We start from the raw sequence: 19,612 nt of genomic DNA on the forward strand, positions 1-19,612 counted from the left end.
TGGTTTAATCCATGTCTTCTAAAGCGATATAATAGGTGTGTGTAAGAAACAGACCAATATGTAAGTCTTTTTTTACAATAAATCTCACATTCTTCTTTTGTTTTTGGCAGTTTGCATGCTTCATGCATCTCACCACCTACTGGACAGGGAGGAGAATGTATGCTAAAAAAAAAAAAAAAAAGGACTTAAATATTGATTTGTTTCTTACCACACCAATCCTATCGCTTCAGTAGACCTGGATTAAACCACTGGAGCCGTATGGATTACTTTTATGCTGCCTTTGTTCTTTTTAAAACTTCAAAGTTTTGGCCACCATTCACTTTCATTGTATGGACCTACAGAGCTGAGCTTTTTTGTTTGTGTTCAGCAGAAGAAAGTCATACACATCTGGGATGGCATGAGGGTGAGTACATTTCCAGAGAAATTTTCATTTTTGGGTGAACTATCCCTTTAACCCAGCCACAGCCTAGCCACAATGAAAGCATGCAAAATGCATTTAAAATCTGAATTTAATATTAAAATAATGTGATTTTAACCTCCAGCACATTTGGCAGATTTTGAAACACAAAAAGCTACTGGCTGCCGCTGTTTGTTTTATCCTCTCATTTGCATGAAGTTTAGCATTTCTCAGCTTTGTGAAAGTCGTTTACTAATTGATCTGCTCCACTGGCAATCCCTCAATCCATTGCTCTGCTCTCATAGAGATTGAAATGACAACACGCCTGCTCAGTCTGTGCCAGTGGATACGTACAGTTAGAGTGATATTACAATTCTGACCGTTATCCGTCCCATCGTGGGAACACTGATGTGCCTGCTTTTTTGTATCAGGAGACTCTGAACTGCCTTCAGACTTGAACTAATATCTTTTCATCCATCCTCTAACTAACCTCTTCTAATCGGAGGGTTTACCTCATTGCCTTTTCTGCTTTTTAACTTGCAGGAGTCTGTAAATGCCAAACAGATCTCTCCTGAATCAGACTCCTGCCCCTCTTCACCAAAACACCTGTACACCGTTAGTATACACACTAACCTATATGCTTGTGTGCATGCTCCTTACAATGTATTATCATATCAGTCTCTGATCACTTTTTAATTTCCAAAAATATCCCAATCAATATCCAGAAAGAATCATGCAAAATTAATGAAAAAAGTTTTCTGTACATTTTTGATTATTTTATTAATTCAAGTGTCATTTCTTTTTTACTCTTCATAGCCCTCAGAGAAGTGTGGTGTGCTCAATGTCACCAAGATCACTGAACATGGCAAGAAAGTCAGGTAAAGATTGCATCTCTGTATATTGCATATTAATGTCTTGTATTGGCCAGGGATAAATGGATGTTTTAAAGTATTTAATAAGATAGTAATAATAATCTTACACATTACTGTTATTAATATATACAGTGGGGTGTAAAAGTCGGAGGACACGTTGAAAAATGAAACATTATGATGTAAAAAATAATAAGAAACATTTAAGATTTTGCACTATTTCTAGGTCACTATCAGTGTTGGGTGTGATACAATTACAAAGTAATTAGTTATTGTAATCTAATTACTTTATTTAAAAAAGTAGTGTAATGCATTACATTTTAAATTCTTGTAATGAGAATACAGTTACTGGCTTTCAATTAATTTAAATATTTTAAGTACAATATAGGGATATGCTTATTTCTAATATATTATTTCTGTAGAATGCATGAGTTATGGCCCGTTCGAGTCATTGTGAAGAGAAATGTGAGGTGCTGAGTGTGTAACTTGTGTGTAACAATGAACGAGAGGAATATAGAAATTATTTTGAATTTGATGAGCGGAAAAGTGTTTTAGAAAGTAACTTAAAAGTAATTAGTAATGTGATTACTTTTCAATTAAGTAATTAGTAAAGTAATCCGATTATGTTTTTTAGAGAAATAATTAGTAATTTGAAGTGGATTACTATTTTTAAGTAACTAACTGGTCACTATACAAACAAATTTGTGACATTGACCATGTTAACTCCTTTGAACAAAAGGTAAAATTTCCTTGCCTCCATTGAAGCACACAAGATACTCTTTTGAACATTCTTAAATCATGCTGGGGTCCATGCCAGCTCAAGCACATGCTGTGTGCTGTGTGCACATGTTTAAAGCCAAAGGGGGACATACCAAGAAGAAATTCTGAAATGGTTAATTTTATAATTCAATATTTCACTCCAGTTGTTACGTTGATAATTTGTAATGAAAGACAAAATGGTATTACATTAGAAAAATGCAAAATAAAAGGGTTTTCATAAGTGTTCTCAGACTTTTAGACCCTATTGTAAATTGTTTTTTGGGTTTTCAAAAGTACTTGCATTGTCTCTAAAGTTACTTGATACTAAGAAGAATTCCCATATTGTATGTGACTAAATATCACAATAATATTACTTTGCGACTGCCGTTCCTCCTTTTCTTAGTTGATTTTTAGAACGGTGACACAGTTGTGCTGTTTTGTCTTTATTGTTTCCTGCAGAAAGAATTGGGCCTCCACCTGGACTGTCCTGCAGGGATCCTCGTTGCTCTTTGCAAAGGGTCAGGGCAGCGGCACCAGCTGGGTATGTGTTCAGGAAAATTCCTGTCAGGCTCTACTACAAGGATGCGTTCCCTGGGGCAGCTGTGGAATTATTCTCTTCAAAATGTTTAGTGTTTGACTTTGTAATGATGGCTGGCAGCATCATTTCAGCATTTATCCCACAGTACACCATGCAAACTGCATCCACATTCAGTGTTAAGACCATGTTCCAACAACAGGCCTAGATGACATTGTGGTTTACAGTATTTTACTGTATGTCATCCTGTAACTGTAGTAGTTTAACTTGTGAATTGTTGCATTTAGAATTGAAATAATTAAAGGTGCATTCAGTCATTTTTTCCTCATTAAAAAGTTTTACATACACTGATCAGCCACAACATTAAAACCACCTGCCTAATATTGTGTAGGTCCCCCTCGTGCCACCAAAACAGTGCCAACCCGCATCTCAGAATAGCATTCTGAGATGCTATTGTTCTCACCACAGTTGTACAGAGCGGTTATCTGAGTTACCGTAGACTTTGTCAGTTCGAACCAGTCTGGCCATTCTCTGTTGACCTCTCTCAACAACAAGGCGTTTCCGTCCGCAGAACTGCCCCTCGCTGGATGTTTTTTGTTTTGCACCATTCACACACAACAAGATGTAAATCCCAGGAGATCAGCTGTTACAGAAATACTCAAACCAGCCCATCTGGTACCAACAATCATCCATTGTCTAATCAGCCAATCATGTAGCAGCAGTGCAGTGCATAAAATCATGTAGATACGGGTCAGGAGCTTCAGTTAATGTTCACATAAACCATCAGAATGGGAAAAAATTTTATCTCAGTGATTTGAACCGTGGCATGATTGTTGGTGCCAGATGAGCTGGTTTGAGTATTTCTGTAACTACTGATCTCCTGGGATTTTCACGCACAACAGTCTAATGGTGCCAAAAACAAAAAAACATCCAGTGAGCAGCAGTTCTGTGGATGGAAACGCCTTGTTGATGAGAGAGGTCAACAGAGAATGGTCAGACTAGTTCAAACTGACAAAGTCGACGGTAACTCAGATAACCGCTCTGTACAATTGTGGTGAGAAGTATATTATCTCAGAATGCTATTCTGAGATGCGGGTTGGCGCTGATTTGGTGGCACGAAGGGGACCTACACAATATTATGCAAGTGCTTTTATTGTTGTGGCTGATCGGTGTATAAAGAAATGAATAAAACACTGTATGTACACTCACAGGAAATGAAGACTCCCATCTTATTAGTGGAATAAACAGCTTTTATTATAGAACATGGAGTGTCTCATGGGGGCTAACATGTTGAGATCACAAGACCAACCAAATACTGCTCATTTTGTTTTTGTAACTACCCTGTTAATGAACCCTTTCGCTCGCTGAATAAAGGAACCATGGCTGGCTGTTAATGCTTTTGTGTGAAGCTGCATCCACACCACTAGGTGTCAGTATAAGTCCAAGACTGCCATAATGGCTAGGCGCAACATACATTTTAAAATTACTGAGTGCACCTTTAATAATGTTAGTTCTCTTGCTATGTTTTTCCTCTCTCCTTCATTTATATCTCCCATGTGTGTTGTGAGTCTGTTGTCATGCATCATCACTCTTTTTATTCTATTCTATTCCTTTATTCTTTCCATCTCTTCTGTCTCTTCAAAGTCGTACTGCCGCAATGGTTCCTTCCCTGAACTCCTCCTTTCGTTGCTAAGTACCTGGAAGCGTTTGATTAAGCCCCGCCCTGCAGTGTCTTATAAGACGTACTGTAGGCGTGCCCGGGCTCCCTCTGTATGTGTCAACTTCTCTGGACAGAATGTGCCCTCTAAGCTGATCTAGGAACAGTTTTGCATCATTTAAAGATGTTGGCAATTCAGAATTTGATAGAACAGTTCAGCAAATGATTTAAAAAAAATTTATTTAGAAATTTAGTACAAAACAAAAGTCATTCAAACCGAAAGCTTTACAGCACATATGAAAGTTGAAATGTGGAACTGTTTTCAGATCAGCTGGAAAGGGTAGCTTGTCTCTAATTAACTGCACGTCCTTCTTTCTGCCTGTCTTCCGCACTTTTTGTCCCCTTGTTACAGTTGAAGTCAGAAGTTTACATACACCTTAGGCAAAAACATTTAAACTCAGTTTTTCACAATTCCTGACATTTAATCGTAGAAAACATTCTCTGTCTTAGGTCAGTTAGGATCACTACTTTATTTTAAGAATGTGAAATGTCAGAATAATAGTAGAGAGAATGATTTATTTCAGCTTTTATTTCTTTTATCACATTCCCAGTGGAATGTTTTGGTAGCATTGCCTTTAAATTGTTTAACTTAGGTCAAACATTTTGGGTAGCCTTCCACAAGCTTCTCACAATAAGTTGCTGGAATTTTGGCCTATTCCTCCACGCAGAACTGGTGTAACTGAGTCAGGTTTGTAGGCCTCCTTGCTCGCACATGCTTTTTCAGTTCTACCCACAAGTTTTCTATCGGATTGAGGTCAGGGCTTTGTGATGGTCACTCCAATACCTTGACTTTGTTGCCCTTAAGCCGTTTTGCCACAACTTTGGAAGTATGCTTGGGGTTATTGTCCATTTGGAAGACCCATTTGCGACCAAGCTTTAACTTCCTGGCTGATGTCTTGAGATGTCGCTTCAATATATCCACAAAATATTCCTTCTTCATGATGCCATCTATTTTGTGAAGTGCACCAGTACCTCTTGCAGCAAAGCAGCCCCAACAACTTTATCCCCCCCCCCCAATGCTTCACGGTTGGGATGGTGTTCTTTGGCTTGCAAGCCTCACCCTTTTGCCTCCAAACATAACAGTGGTCATTATGGCCAAACAGTTCAATTTTTGTTTTGTCAGACCAGAGGACATTTCTCCAAAAAGTAAGATCTTTGTCCCCATGTGCACTTCCAAACTGTAGTCTGGCTTTTTTATGGTGGTTTTGGAGCAGTGGCTTCTTCCTTGCTGAGCAGCCTTTCTGGTTATATCGATATAAGACTTGTTTTTCTGTGGATATAGATACTTGTCTACCTGTTTCCTCCAGCATCTTCACAAGGTCCTTTAGTGTTGTTCTGGGATTGATTTGCACTTTTTGCACCAAACTATGTTCTTCTCTAGGAGACAGAATGCATCTCCTTCCTGAGCGGTATGATGGCTGTGTGGTCCCATGGTGTTTATACTTGTTTGTACAGATGAACATGGTACCTTCAGGCATCTGGAAATTGCTCCGAAGGATAAACCAGACTTGTGGAGGTCCACAGTTTTTTTTCTGAGGTCTTTGCTGATTTGTTTTGATTTTCCCATGATGTCAGGCAAATAGGCACTGAGTTTGAAGGTAGTCCTTAAAATACATCCTCCTATCAGAAGCTAATTGTCTAAAGGCTTGACATCATTTTCTGGAATTTTCCAAGCAGCTTAAAGGCACAGTTAACTAGTGTATGTAAACTTCTGACCCACTGGAATTGTGATATAGTCAATTAAAAGTGAAAAAATCTATCTATAAACTATTGTTGGAAAAATTACTCGTGTCATGCACAACGTAGATGTCCTAAACGACTTGCCAAAACTATAGTTTGCTAATAAGAAATCTGTGGATTGGTTAAGAAATGAGTTCTTCAACCTAAGTGTATGTAAACTTCTGACTTCAGCTGTATGTGTTTGAAGTTGGTTCCACTAGCGAGAGAAGGTGTTTTTTTTAAACTTTTACCAACTCTAGAAATGGTTATTTGACATACTAAAAGAAAGTGGATGCAGTGAGAACCCATTATTTACTGGCATGCATTTCTGCATATTAAGACTAAATTGTTTTGTGCCTTTGGAATGTGTAAAAAAAAATATATATATATTTTTTAATTTGGATTATCATTATAGATATTAATAGATATTGGAGCTTAGCATTATGCAAGGCATATACAGAATACTATTTGCAAATCTGGGCCATAAATTATGAAACATTGAAGTTTGTGCTTTGTGCATTTACATTTCGAGTCTAACCTATTTTTATTTATTTTTTTCTAATATTATCTGACATTTCCTACCACCCATTACTAATTGACACCTAAAATGCAGTGTGCTTCATAACTCACTTTTGACACAGGAATACCAATATAGCTGATGTTTAACATCACTGAACTCAAGTGAATCTTGAATAACTCCTAAAATATGATTTATCGAGAGTGACAGGATTTAGATTGTATACATATGCAAACTGTCTTATTCAATTAAAGTTTGGAGGGAACCAGTCCAAACCAGAATTCACAGTGGATCTTCGAGGAGGTTCAATCGAGTGGGCTTCCAAAGAGAAATCTAGCAAGAAGCATGTTATTGAGGTGAGTCAGATTAATTTCTCAGACTTTTTGGAAACATTTTCTGTTTTAACATTTTTGGTTCATTTGCTGTATTTAACCCTTAAATGCATGAAAATTTCACCAAACACTCTTACATATTCAAGTTTTTACAAACCCGTCATTTACAGTATATCAGTCACAAATGGATCTACAAAATGCCCAGATAGTGTCAAATTTTCAAAATATTTTCAAGACAGTTAGAAAATAATAGATTAAAATCTATATATTTGATATATTTTGATGTTTTATTTTTCATCTATCAAAGAGATAATGCAACAAATCAGGACAAATCTAAAACAGGATTCATTACTTTCACACTGAAATTTTATGAGGCGTAACTGGCTGTCAAACACATATTGAGCCACACATAAGATACACATATGTATTTTCTCATGCACTTATTGAGTCTTAATAGATGGACAACTTACATAATTTCAGTAGTACACCCAAATAGTAGTACAATAGTCATATCATACTGTTCACTTGCTATAGTTTACTTTCACGTTTTTTTCTTCATCAAACAGCAATGTCAGATGTAAATCTAGTCAATCAATGAAACAACAGTGCCACCTTGAGTAAGAAATAGCATGTATAATATGTATGTGTACACGCATATGAAATACTGATAAATCACCATTGTTGTTAATTCATTGTTGCACAGAAAATCAACGTGATACAGTATTTATTTGTATGAAAATAGTGCTCATTTCTCTTGAAATAAAGAAATCATAAAAATATAATTTTATGATTTCGACACTATTACATATCTGTGGTCTTAAATTACCTTATACACTTATCCCATTATAAAAAAAATACTTTTTTGGCTATTTTGGCATTTTGTGTGTGTGTGTTTGTGTGTGTGTGTGTGCTACACTATTTATAAGAGAGAGATTGAGCAATAGTAAAGAGGTGTAGGCACAACTTCAAAAAATGGATGAGGTACTGGGGGTGGAATGAGGTCCTGGGTCACTAATGACCTGAGGTATGCGTTTAAGGGGTAATGGAATGTTAAAAGTAATTACAGTGCAGTTTTTTTGTAAATTAGCAGAAGATAATGTCCAGGGTTCCCACTAAAAACCTGGAAATATCAGGGAATTTTAAAAATTGTTTTTCAGGCATGGAAGTTTCTACAATATTTCTTTATACAATATTTTAGTTTTTCTCTGCTCTAAAATATATAAACAGCTAGATATTGCTTTTGTAAAGAAAAAACATGCTCATAAGCCATAGTGACATCATGTTTTTAGGTGAAATGTTCTTTTGATTACATTCTTTTTTTTTTCTGAATCATCTCAACGTTTCACAAATCGGTCTAAATGATCCGTTAACAAATCAAATGATTATTTAAAATCTGTATTCAGTAATCACAAACACAGAAATCAGAAAATTCATGAAAATGTATTTGGGGGACCCTGAATATCAGTTTTCTATATTTCTTTTTCGGTAACTGAAGCTGTTCTGACTCCTGCCTCTGCCTAATATGATCCGATTAACTTCAGTCTGAACTTTGACCCTTCCAGTTGAAGACACGAGTGGGCACAGAGCTGCTGATCCAGTCAGAGATAGACAGTGTGATTAATGACTGGTACAGAGCCCTGGCTGAGACCATCAACACATATGTGGGTGAAATACACACTCTACCAGTGCAACCGTTTGATTACAATAGACAAATAAATAACTTGCACAATGTATTAATAATGTGCACACTGTAGGCATGGGAGTCTGATGAGGCCATTGAAGAGGACATGCCTGAATCTCCTGGAACTGAGAAGCAAGACAAAGAGAAAGAACATAGAGACTCAAAGAAAAGAGGTACAAAATACACACAGACATAAACACATCATAACTTTAAAATAAGGTTTGTGTATCCTGACTCAAACTTGGAGCCGTTCATGTAAACGCTTTTGCGTTTGTGCAGCAGTGAAGAACACCTCCAGTATGGAGTCCTCCGAACAAAAGAAGACAAGAGTCAAGCTAAAAAAGTTTCTCACACGGAGACCCACCTTACAGGCTGTCCGAGACAAGGGTTACATCAAAGGTAACACCCACCATTATGTGCACATTCATCTAGAGCTGTTCAAGGAATAGTTCACTCAAAAATGAAATTTATTTCAAAAATTAATTTACTTCAAACTCATATGACTTTCTTTCTTCTGTGGAACACAAAAGAGGGATTTGGCTGATTTCAATACAATAGCAGTTGATAATGACTCACTTTAAAGCTTAAAAAAAGAACACAAAAGTGTCATAAAAGTAGTCCATGTGGCTCATATGTCATATTCCAAGTCTTCTGAAGGCATACAATTGTTTTTGGTGAAAAACAAGCTGGCTGAATTTTACTGTTTGTTTTCAGATCAGGTGTTTGGCTGCAGTTTGACTGCCCTGTGTCAGAGAGAGGGAACCTCTGTACCCAACTTTATCAAGATGTGCATTGAGCATGTGGAGAGTACAGGTACTCATCTGCATTTATTTTATAAATTCATTGATTAATACAAATATATTACAATTTATGAGATGTAACATTATGTTCAGGCTATTAAACCAAGACAATGGCTTCTTCTCCCATTTCTCTTTCTTCTGCTCAGGCTTGAATGTTGATGGCTTGTACAGAGTCAGTGGAAACCTGGCAGTCATCCAGAAACTGCGTTTTGCAGTCAATCACGGTAAGGACTCTTGTGTCTGTCTGCATGCATGTAGTTGTATAAAATGGTACAATCTCTCATATAGGTGTCACTCACATCTCATTTTCTAGAAGATAAAGTTTAAAAATGTAGATGAGCTCTGACAATGGAAAAATATTTTTATGATCATGTTTTATTCAGTAGTACAATAGCTTAATTTCCTTGGGTAAGTTTCATCTTGAACGGCAGTCTGATTTGCTGTGTCATTCTTTGATCTGAATTGGTGTAAATTATGTGTTTACATCTGCAGATGAAAAAGTGAATCTGGAAGAAAATAAATGGGAAGACATCCATGTGACTACAGGTGCTCTGAAGATGTTTTTCCGGGAGCTTCCAGAACCCCTGTTTACCTACACATCCTTTAATGATTTTGTTGAAGCCATCAGTGAGTTCATTTATGTGCCTGTCTGGGCAAAGCTTTTAATCTTAAGAAAAAACTTATTTGATTGGTATGCAAGCAGACATAATTAGGTTTAATATGAACTACAAAGGTGTTAGGAGCTATGTCTCAGAAATGGTTGGTTGTAGCAGTTATTATTATTATTATTATTATTTTGTGTGTGGGTGTGTCTTTTTGTGTTTTGCTGTTTGTAAATTCCATGTACACTTTGTCTCAGCGGTTAATAGCAAGGCTACAATATGTAGGGTTCCCACAGTCATGGAAAACCTGTAAATATCAGTGAAAAATTTTTTTTTTAAATTTCTATAGTAAATATAAACTTTTCTAGTTAAAGGGATAGTTCACCCCAAAATTCTCTCATCATTTACTCACCCTCATACCATCCCAAATGTGTATGGCTGTCTTTCTTCTGTTAAACACAAACAAAGATTTTTATAAAAATATTTCAGCTCTGTAGGTCCATACAATGCAAGTGAATGTTGGCCAGAACATTGAAGGTCCATAAAAAGCATATATAGGCAGCATAAAAGTAATCCAAATGACTTCAGGGGTTAAATCTATGTCTTTAGAAGCGCCTATCATACACCTATCATATCACTTCTGAAGAAAAGGATTTAACCACTGAAGTCGTTGAAGCTTTTTGGAGCTTAAAAAACACTTGCTTGTTGAGCTTGGTACTTGCATTGTATGGGCCTACAGAGCAGAGATATTCTTTTAAAAATCTTCGTTTGTGTTCAGCAGAAGAAAGTAAGTCATACACATCTGGGATGGCATTAGGGTGAGTAAATAATGAGAGAATTTTCATTATTGAGTGAACTATCCCTTTAACCTCTGCTAACCTCATTGGCTACAAATTGCTCTTCATCAGTACGGTCTCTCACTCTCTCTGTAAAATGATTTACAAAAATCCTCATCCAGTTATCCGAATGACTGGAATGGAAAAGTCATGGAAATATCTTGGAAATGAATTGGTCAAAAAATCCTTCATAAAACCAGAATAGATTTATAAATGATATACCAGCCCTCTACATTGTGAGCAAATCATGTGCATATGTGACCAAATTTTACGTTATGCGACTAAAAAAAGTCTGTTATTATCCACTGGCTAGTAAACATTCAGATTTCACTCACCAGTGATTGAGTTGTGTAGTGGCGAAGAATAACTTTAGCAACGAGATCCTTTTACTGTGTTGTGTCTCATGAGCGCACACACTCTGAGTGAAACTGACCTTTGTTTGGCTGCAGTGCAGTAGGTCTGGAGCTGTCATAGATTGCAGTGACACCATCGCTTTAATTGAGGCGTGATATGCCATAGTTACATTTACATTGCATTTAACCACGTCAACTGATTTAGCTTAAACTTTTTCACAGACTGTTTTCACAACATTCTTGGTTTTATAGCATGGCTACAGACCAGTGTAACATGTCTTTTGGATGTTTGTTGGAAGGTAAAAGTGTTGCAAAACATGAGAACTTGAATGATAAATATTTTTACACCTAAGTCAATACACATTATGCGAGTAAAGTTCGCTTTGACTTGATATGTGTGAGATGAGATCTCCACTTTCACTTTCATTGAATAATGTCTAAAAGTAAACATTCATTCTAATCACACATTGCACGGATGAGGTAAAAACAACTGTGCAACTTCTCTCTCGTTATTTGCACCCAGTGCAAAAACCGGTGCAAAGCCCTGCCCCATAAACCTAATGTTTTTTAGTTTTTTTTACAATAGTACTTTTGATATAGTAGCACTTAAATGTTATATTTGAAATTAAATTTTTTATTATTAGGTTTCAACCTTGTGAATATTTTATGTTAAAGGAATATTCCAGGTTCAATACAAGTAAAGCTCAATCGACAGTGTTTGTGGCATAATATTGATTGCCACAAAAATGTATTTTGACTTGCCCCTCCTTTTCTTCAAAAAATAAATAAATAAACAAATAAATAAAAATAGAGAGCAAAAATCTGGTTTACAGTGAGGCATTTACTATAGAAGTGAATGGGGCCAATCCATAAATGTTAAAATACTCTATAGCTACAAGACGTGAACAAAATGTGTGTGAACATGATTTTAGTGTGATAAAATCTATTACTAACCTTTTCCGAGTAAAGTTATAGTCAATTTTATAACTTCATTTCCATGACGATCTAATGTCAAAAACTCTAAAACAACTGTAAAAATGATGATTTAAACAACTTTACTGCTCAAATAATACATGAGTTTTAACAGAAGAATTAATGTAAGTGCTTTTATAAAATTATAAGCTTCACATTTCTGCCTTTAAACCCTCCAAAAATTGGCCCCATTTACTTCCATTGTAAGTGCCTCACTGTAACCTCGATTTTTTTTTTTTTTTTTTTTTAAAGAAAAGGAAGGACGAGTTGAAATAATTTTTTGTGGTAATCAGCATTATGCCACAAATGCTGTCAATTGAGTTTAACATGTATTGAATCTAAAATATCCTATAAAAACATGTATACATTTTCAAACAGTTATACATGCAATTACATGACATATAAATTGATAGAATATGAAACCTGTACATTTTTAAAAATCTAAAATTTTATTAAACTGACGAAAAGCGAAATATGAACTAAAATATACACGTGAAGTCATATATATGAAAACTATATATGAAGATGCCCCCTTTCCGGTTTGCTTAATATGTTTTCAGTTACATTAAGCTTACGTGTCGTCAAAAGTCTGCCAATGGTGATTCTTTCTCCAACTTGTCCATAAATGTTTGTATATGCAGAAATTCGTTCTGCTGGTGTTTCATGAATGGGCCCAATGTTTTTTTTTTTTTTTTTTTTTTTTTTACACACCCAGCATAGCGTTATGTAGCATCAGCCACAAGATGGAGCAGTGTGACATGGGAATAGTTCTTCATCTCATTCCCAGCACTGGCTCATCCACAGCATCTTAGTATCCTAATCCTGCTCTTTTTCATTTTGCTTCATTTTCAGAAAACTCTGATTACAAGCAGCGAGTCCAATCCATAAAAGACTTGATCAAACAGTTGCCAAAACCGAATCAGGAAACAATGAAAGTTTTATTCAAACACCTAAAAAGGTAAGGGCTCCTGCCAATGTTTTTAATGGACGTGTGTGTGTATTATTCACCCAGCTGTTACATGAGAGAGTAGTTTATTTATTTATTTTAGCTAGGATGGATTTGCTATTTTGAGTTAATAAGCCTTCCGTTCCAAACCATCATCATTCATTATTGATTCAGGCCAGTGCTGTATAGTGTGTGTGATTGTTCGAGGTGAGGAGGGTATGGTTGGTGATCTGCACAAGCCTCTATCGAGTTATCTCACTGTATCCATTACTGGGACAGACCTGGAGACTGGCCAACTACATCATTATGAGAGAGGCAGACATGTGGAGCAGAGATGGTCAGAAAGAGAGAGGAAGAGACTGGACACCACATCCTCTTGATGCATTGCCATTGGCACTAGGGTGTGATGCTTGAGCCACAAAGAGCAGGAGAGAGAGATTGTCTTGACAAACAGAGAGAGAGAGAGAGAGAGAGAGAGTAGAAGACAAAGTGATAGAGACAGTGGGAGAACATGAAGGGCTTTTAATAAAAGGATAGTTCACTCACAAATGAAAATTGTGTAATAATTGATTCACTTTTACACATGCTGTTATACAGAAAAGTTGGAGTGTGATATAGGTCATCAGACTGTTAATCCAGAGGCAGCTGTCTGTAATCATATGCTTATTGCAGTGTTATTATTTGCAGCTCATGTATTAAAATTGCCTAAAAACAGGCCGTGTAAGCAGTTCTTGACTGTGACATTAAGCAATTCTTAACAAGATATTCCAGACGCATTAGGTGCTGCTTAAGCTTGTTGTTGTTTTATGTTGTCGTGTGTTTTGTTAATGAGGTTCCAGGCTCTTTTATTAAGTGTCATCTAGTCTTCTAAAACCAGGTTTTGATCAACATAAAGTCTGGTCCACTTTGCTGATTATTCTGGTAATGATCTGCCCACTTTAAGAAGAAAATACAGTCTGATTGTCATATAAAGCCACCAACAACAGTTTGTTTATTCTTATGTGACGTTTATGGAACATTTATCTGAAATCAATGATATCACAATAATAAATGGCACTGCAATCTCTGTGAGCAGTTGGAAAATGTGTGTTCAGAATTGCAGTCCATCCAAAATAAGAAGTGCCTCTTTTGTTGCAGATGGAACTCGGATAACAAAGTTGAATGTACAGTTCTGCACTTGCATACAGTACCTACTTAAATTTCTACTAGGCACCTAAAATTAAATGTTTAATATCTTATAAAGATTTATAGGTGAGAGTCATTAATATAGTAAACCTTCGTAAGTCTAGTCATTAGACTGAGATAACGGACATAAATAATAAGATGGTTATCGAGAGTTGGAAATTTAACTTCACCTCATGAAATCTAATATACATGAGGAAAGTGTTGCGTGCCTGTTACTGCATGGTTAACTTGCATCAAGTCATAAAAAGTCCTTTATTGTAAAAGCTTGTGTTTATAAATAGGTTTATAGTGCATTTTCAACATGTTTTCCGCTGAGTTCAGCGTGTGCTGCGTGGTTAAATTCATCTCATCTCTCCTCTCACTGCGGCACCACTGGGCAGTGCTGCATCTCTGTAGCTGCAGTGAGAGGAGAGATGAGACTGTAAACTGAAGACACAGTTAGATTTTACAAGAATAGTTCAGCTCTGAAGGTCCATACAATGCTAGTGAAAGGTGGCCAGAAAAGGTCCAAAAAGTACATAAAGGCATAATAAAAGTAATCCACATTTCTCCAGTGGTTTAATCAATGTCTTCAGAAGTGATAGGATAGGTGTGGGTGAGAAACGTATCAATATTTAAGTCCTTTTTACTAAAAATTCTCCTCCCTGCCCAGTAGGTGGTGATATGCAGAAAAAATGTGAATCGCCAAAAACAAAAGAAAAATGTGAAAGTGGAGAATGAAAGTAAAAAAGGACTTAAATATCGATCTGTTTCTCACAGACACCTATCATATCACTTCTGAAGACATGGATTTAACCATTGGAGTCGTATGGATTAATTTATGTTTCCTTTATGTGCTTTTTGGACCTTCAAAGTTCTGGCCACCATTCACTTGCATTGAATGCATGTACAGAGCTGAGATATTCTCCTAAAAATGTCCGTTTGTGTAGAGCAGAAGAAAGAAAATCTATGCACATCTTGGATGGCATGAGGGAGAGTAAATAATTAGAGAATTTTCATTTTTGGTTGAACTATCCCTTTAATAGTTCTCATCTAGAAAGTTCTAGTGGGAAGTACCAGAACTGTATGCGGGAAAGGGGCTGTTGTAGCAGCCTGGTACCTCGTAAGCACAGCTTTGTTTCCTGCCAGTCTGATTAAAACCTGCATTCCCATTCTCCCAAAAGTTGCATAAAGCCAGGCAATCAGATTGGAACGTAGCCATTTTTGTGTGCGATATGCTTTAGATGGTTAGTAAACGGACTGTGGGCTTAGTTGATCTGAACAACTGATTGCCCATGTCTAAAATAATTAAATAAATGAAAGAAAAAAAAAAACCCTGCTTGAAGATAATGATTTCAGCTTGCACCTTTTACTGAAGTATTTTTAGAGCCATCATGTTGGTACGAGTCAAAAGGCAATAACTGGCAAAACAAAAATGTGTGATTTACCCATGATTTGGTCTGTTCAGGTCTCAAACTTAATTTTGCACTCAGCATTGTAAAAGACAGTGGTCAAAGTGTCCCTTGCTCCCTCTGTAGTAATTGGCCGTATAGGAGTGAGAATGATCTTTTATGAAACAGACTATTCAAGCTGTGCAAAAACAAGCTTTCTTATTTCTAAAATGCCAACACTATATTTAGTGTCTGTGCATGTGCATAAGTTTAAGATAAATTCTAGTTATGTGTTTTAGGTGTAAACTTTCAATACACTTAGTTTTGGCTTCTTTGAGTTGGCAAGTTAAAATTAAGTGGGAAATAAATGAAGATGAACTCCATTTTCACTCTACATATAGAGTGAATCATTTTCCCTACATTGCCTTACTGTGTAATTTTGAATGTAACTCAAGACGGGTATTGAGTCACGATCGTAATTGCTATATCAAACATGCACAATGACATTTGCCTTTGCCTCCATTTGCATTTAAATGGCTCTCGGTTCACTGTAACTCAAAATGGAGGATGGAGGCACAACGTTCCAGAAAAATTACGGGCTGACATTTAGCCATTGCAGGGACAAGGGATCTGTATTTGTTTAATTTTAGCACAATACCCCAAACATTTTTTTCCTAATATAAAATAAGTGGCATTGGGAACACTGCATTTTAATGTGGAGTAGATTTGTTTGTTGCAGCTAAACAAATTTTGATTTACCTGCCACATATTCCCCTTGCATAACATCTTTGTCAGACAAATGGAAACTCTGTATTCACAAAAGATGAAGCTCTGCCATTTATGACGGTCACATCTGAACAAATTTACAGGAAAGCAAAACAGTAACTCCGTGTTAAAAAATGAAGTGAATATTCTTTCAGTCTTTCTCTCTCTCTCTCTCTGTTTTGCAGGGTGATAGATCATGGCGAGGTGAACAGGATGACTACCCAGAGCGTGGCTATCGTGTTCGGGCCAACCCTGTTGCGGCCGGAAATTGAGACGGGCAATATGGCGGTTTACATGGTCTATCAGAATCAGATTGTAGAACTCATCCTTCTAGAGTATGAGAACATTTTTGGCAGGTAGAACATCTCTGGAAGGTTATGTATCTCCAAGTGATGCCACCTGAAAATGAATTCTTTGAAACTTTAACATCTCATATGCATTGCACTAAAAGAAAATCAAGACAGGCTTATCATAACGCATAATGCGCCACTGCTGTGGACCAAGCTTAAAAGAGGATATAAACAGAAAAACATGGATTAACTGTGACTGGAGATAAACAAATAAAATAAATACAAGGAGGTTCCTATGCACTTAATATTTTTGAGGATATACACATTAATTCCTTTCACTTTTACCCTTTGGATCATCATTCCTGAGGTGGAGGTATTTCTGCTCTTGGCTTGGAATAAGCTGGATGGACTTTTGGACAATTATGGATGATCGTTAGTCCCCATGATGCACTCTTTTTGGAAGATGGGAATACTTCCTAAATTGGACACTGGAATGGACTGTATTGCCAGTATAGATCACTAGCATAAAAACTGTGGACTGAGTGGAAGCTTTAAAGTCTTTGCAGTGAATTATATAAAGTGACCTAATTTTGGAGTTTCATTGATTTCAGACAAGTATGTGACTTGTATCCAGGCTATCGCAAGCTTGGAATTCCTTTACTACTATTTTTTGTTTGTGTGTGTTTTGTTTTTCCTGTGGAGTAAGCTGAAAGTGCACTGTATTAAGAAGGCAGTGTTATTTGACAGTGACTACTGACCTATGGACAATGGGGTCAATGGTTAATAATCAGTATTAGTGCAGGAGTCGCCAGTTTCAAATGGGAAAGATTCAGAGAAAACCTTTCCCGTTGCCCTGAGTGTTTTCACCCAATTGTACCGTATTTTCCTTCCATCCAAACCTTCCTAAAGTTCACTGGAAAGGCCATGCCATTTTTGCTTCAGGACTTTATGCTATTGGATAAAATACATGCTCATCTCACTCTATTCATCATTTTATCCAATAGAAATCTCAGAGCTTGAAGAAACTCTGCCTTTTAAGGAAGTTACCATCCCTTTAATGAAAGATCAGGACTTGTAATGTTGTGTTTGTGAGGCCTGTGGAGGTCAAACGTGTTGTTTTCTTGGAGTACATGGACTGTGTTGTGCTGAATTGTGTAACAGTATGAGAGAGCCAGGTTGTTTTCCAAATGTGTTATGTGTGGTTTAAAAGCACAGCCTCTCTCACTCCCCCTCATATCTCTTGAGGTTTACTGGAAAAAGAAAGGTGAGATGCTTAGTTTGGCATTTAGGCCTTTCACAGTTTCAAATCAATACACAGTTTTCATCTCCTCTTTCCCGCTCGAGCACTGGATGGAAAGCAACTTGCAACAAATTGACAGGATGGTATTGGAAATAGTACTGCAGTTAGTGTTAATTGAAGGTACGCATGTAAAACGCCTTCTCTGTTTCTTTTTCTTTTTTTTTTCTTTTTTTTTTATAAAATTCAGAAAGCAAATGTACAGATTACTTAAAAAAGAACTTGAACTTGTACAAAAAAAGATACCAATAATTGAAGTGTGATGGTTTGAAGTTGTGTCAATAACAAGTAAAAAGATTGTTCTAATTTTGTTGTTGTATGGATGAAGAAAATGAGTATTAGATAGTAATTGCTTAAATGGGAAGAGCTATGGGAAATTGTCTTCACGCGTCGTAAACTGCACATTTTAATGTAATTTTCAGACTAACTGCTGTTTCTGAAACTGACGTCTAATCCTTATTAAAAAGAAGAAGAAAATAACTCATGGATAATATTAAAGTGATAATGACTGAGTTATTGGTCTATTGTTTATTTTTATTGTTCCTGTGCTATAGCCTTTCATCTTGATGTTTTGGGAACTGTTGATATGGTGTGACTTTCAGTCCAAATGAACAAAAAGGGAGTGGGCAGAGGTAACAAATAATTTTTTTTGTGAATGCTATGACACTGACTTTGAGAATATTTAAATAAAAATGTATTAACAGTACTGTGCAAAAGTTTTAGGCACTAGTGAAAAAGTTGCAAAGTGAGGATGCCTTCAAAACTAATGCCATAAATAGTTTTCATTTATCAGTTAATGTCATACAATGTCCAGTAAACATAAAAAAAGCTAAATCAATATTCGATGTGACCACCTTTGCCTTCAAAACAGCACCAGTTCTTCTAGATACACCTGGACACAGTTTTTCTTGGTTGTTGGCAGATAGGATGTTCCAAGCTTCTTGGAGAATTCACCACGGTTCTATCTATTTACGTCCTGATTGCTTCTATCTCTTCATGTAATCCCAGACTCAATGTTCAGTGGGGTGCAGTGTGAACACTGCGGCTCTGTGGTGCTTTCAAAAATAATAAAATTTTGTGGCCTGGTTTTGCAAAATTTTTTTTTTTAACCGCTAATGGCGCACAAATTAATTAATGTTTAAGGATTAAACGTATTTTTTCCAAGTTAGTTATTAGAATATTCTGTTCTGTTTTATTCTGTTTTGTTTTTGTGTTTTATATTGAAACACCTTGAAAATGAGGAAGAACCATAACTGGGAACCGATCTATTCAAACACCTGCTAGGAAAAAGAGCTGTGCAACCTTGTAAAAAATAAAAAGCAAGAATTTCCAAATGAGAAAACAATTAGCTCATATCCATAATTTATTGCTCTGACCATAGTCTACAGCAGCCATGGCCCCAGAGGTGTCTGAATTGCACCATATGCTTCTGCATGTGTATGGGGTAGAGGTGCCAGGAAAGCCCCTGGTTTTGTGTGTCCACGGAGGCCAAAGTGTGGAGAGGAAATGTGAGCAAGCCATTATGACCCATAAAACATTCATGACTTTTTTTTTCTCTCTCTTTTTATGTCTACCATTCTCTGACATAGAAACACTGTGCTGCATCTCACATTTTTTCTTCACTTTTTCCGATCAATATGAGTGACAGAAGCTCATTCTGGCCAAGAATG

General features: G+C 36.5%; 1 protein-coding gene across 6 annotated transcripts in view; it reads left to right on the plus strand.

The window, feature by feature from the left end:
- arhgap12b (Rho GTPase activating protein 12b) overlaps positions 1 to 18,455 on the plus strand; it is a 101,475-nt gene extending 83,020 nt beyond the window's left edge. The window contains exons 7-19 of one of the 6 annotated variants that reach the window (XM_051666503.1): positions 941 to 1,012; positions 1,214 to 1,275; positions 2,485 to 2,566; positions 4,205 to 4,330; positions 6,768 to 6,869; positions 8,408 to 8,506; positions 8,600 to 8,699; positions 8,806 to 8,925; positions 9,241 to 9,339; positions 9,473 to 9,550; positions 9,819 to 9,953; positions 12,942 to 13,047; positions 16,541 to 18,455. In XM_051666503.1, coding sequence (XP_051522463.1) covers positions 941 to 1,012; positions 1,214 to 1,275; positions 2,485 to 2,566; positions 4,205 to 4,330; positions 6,768 to 6,869; positions 8,408 to 8,506; positions 8,600 to 8,699; positions 8,806 to 8,925; positions 9,241 to 9,339; positions 9,473 to 9,550; positions 9,819 to 9,953; positions 12,942 to 13,047; positions 16,541 to 16,715 — 1,356 coding nt within the window. In that variant the 3' untranslated portion in view covers positions 16,716 to 18,455. The remainder of the gene's footprint in view (positions 1 to 940; positions 1,013 to 1,213; positions 1,276 to 2,484; positions 2,567 to 4,204; positions 4,331 to 6,767; positions 6,870 to 8,407; positions 8,507 to 8,599; positions 8,700 to 8,805; positions 8,926 to 9,240; positions 9,340 to 9,472; positions 9,551 to 9,818; positions 9,954 to 12,941; positions 13,048 to 16,540) is intronic. The other 5 variants (XM_051666504.1, XM_051666507.1, XM_051666508.1 and 2 more) reach the window with 5 other exon arrangements.
- Positions 18,456 to 19,612: the final 1,157 nt, after the last annotated feature.

The sequence above is a fragment of the Myxocyprinus asiaticus genome, chromosome 32 (assembly GCF_019703515.2).
Source record: "Myxocyprinus asiaticus isolate MX2 ecotype Aquarium Trade chromosome 32, UBuf_Myxa_2, whole genome shotgun sequence".
Taxonomy (NCBI): domain Eukaryota; kingdom Metazoa; phylum Chordata; class Actinopteri; order Cypriniformes; family Catostomidae; genus Myxocyprinus; species Myxocyprinus asiaticus.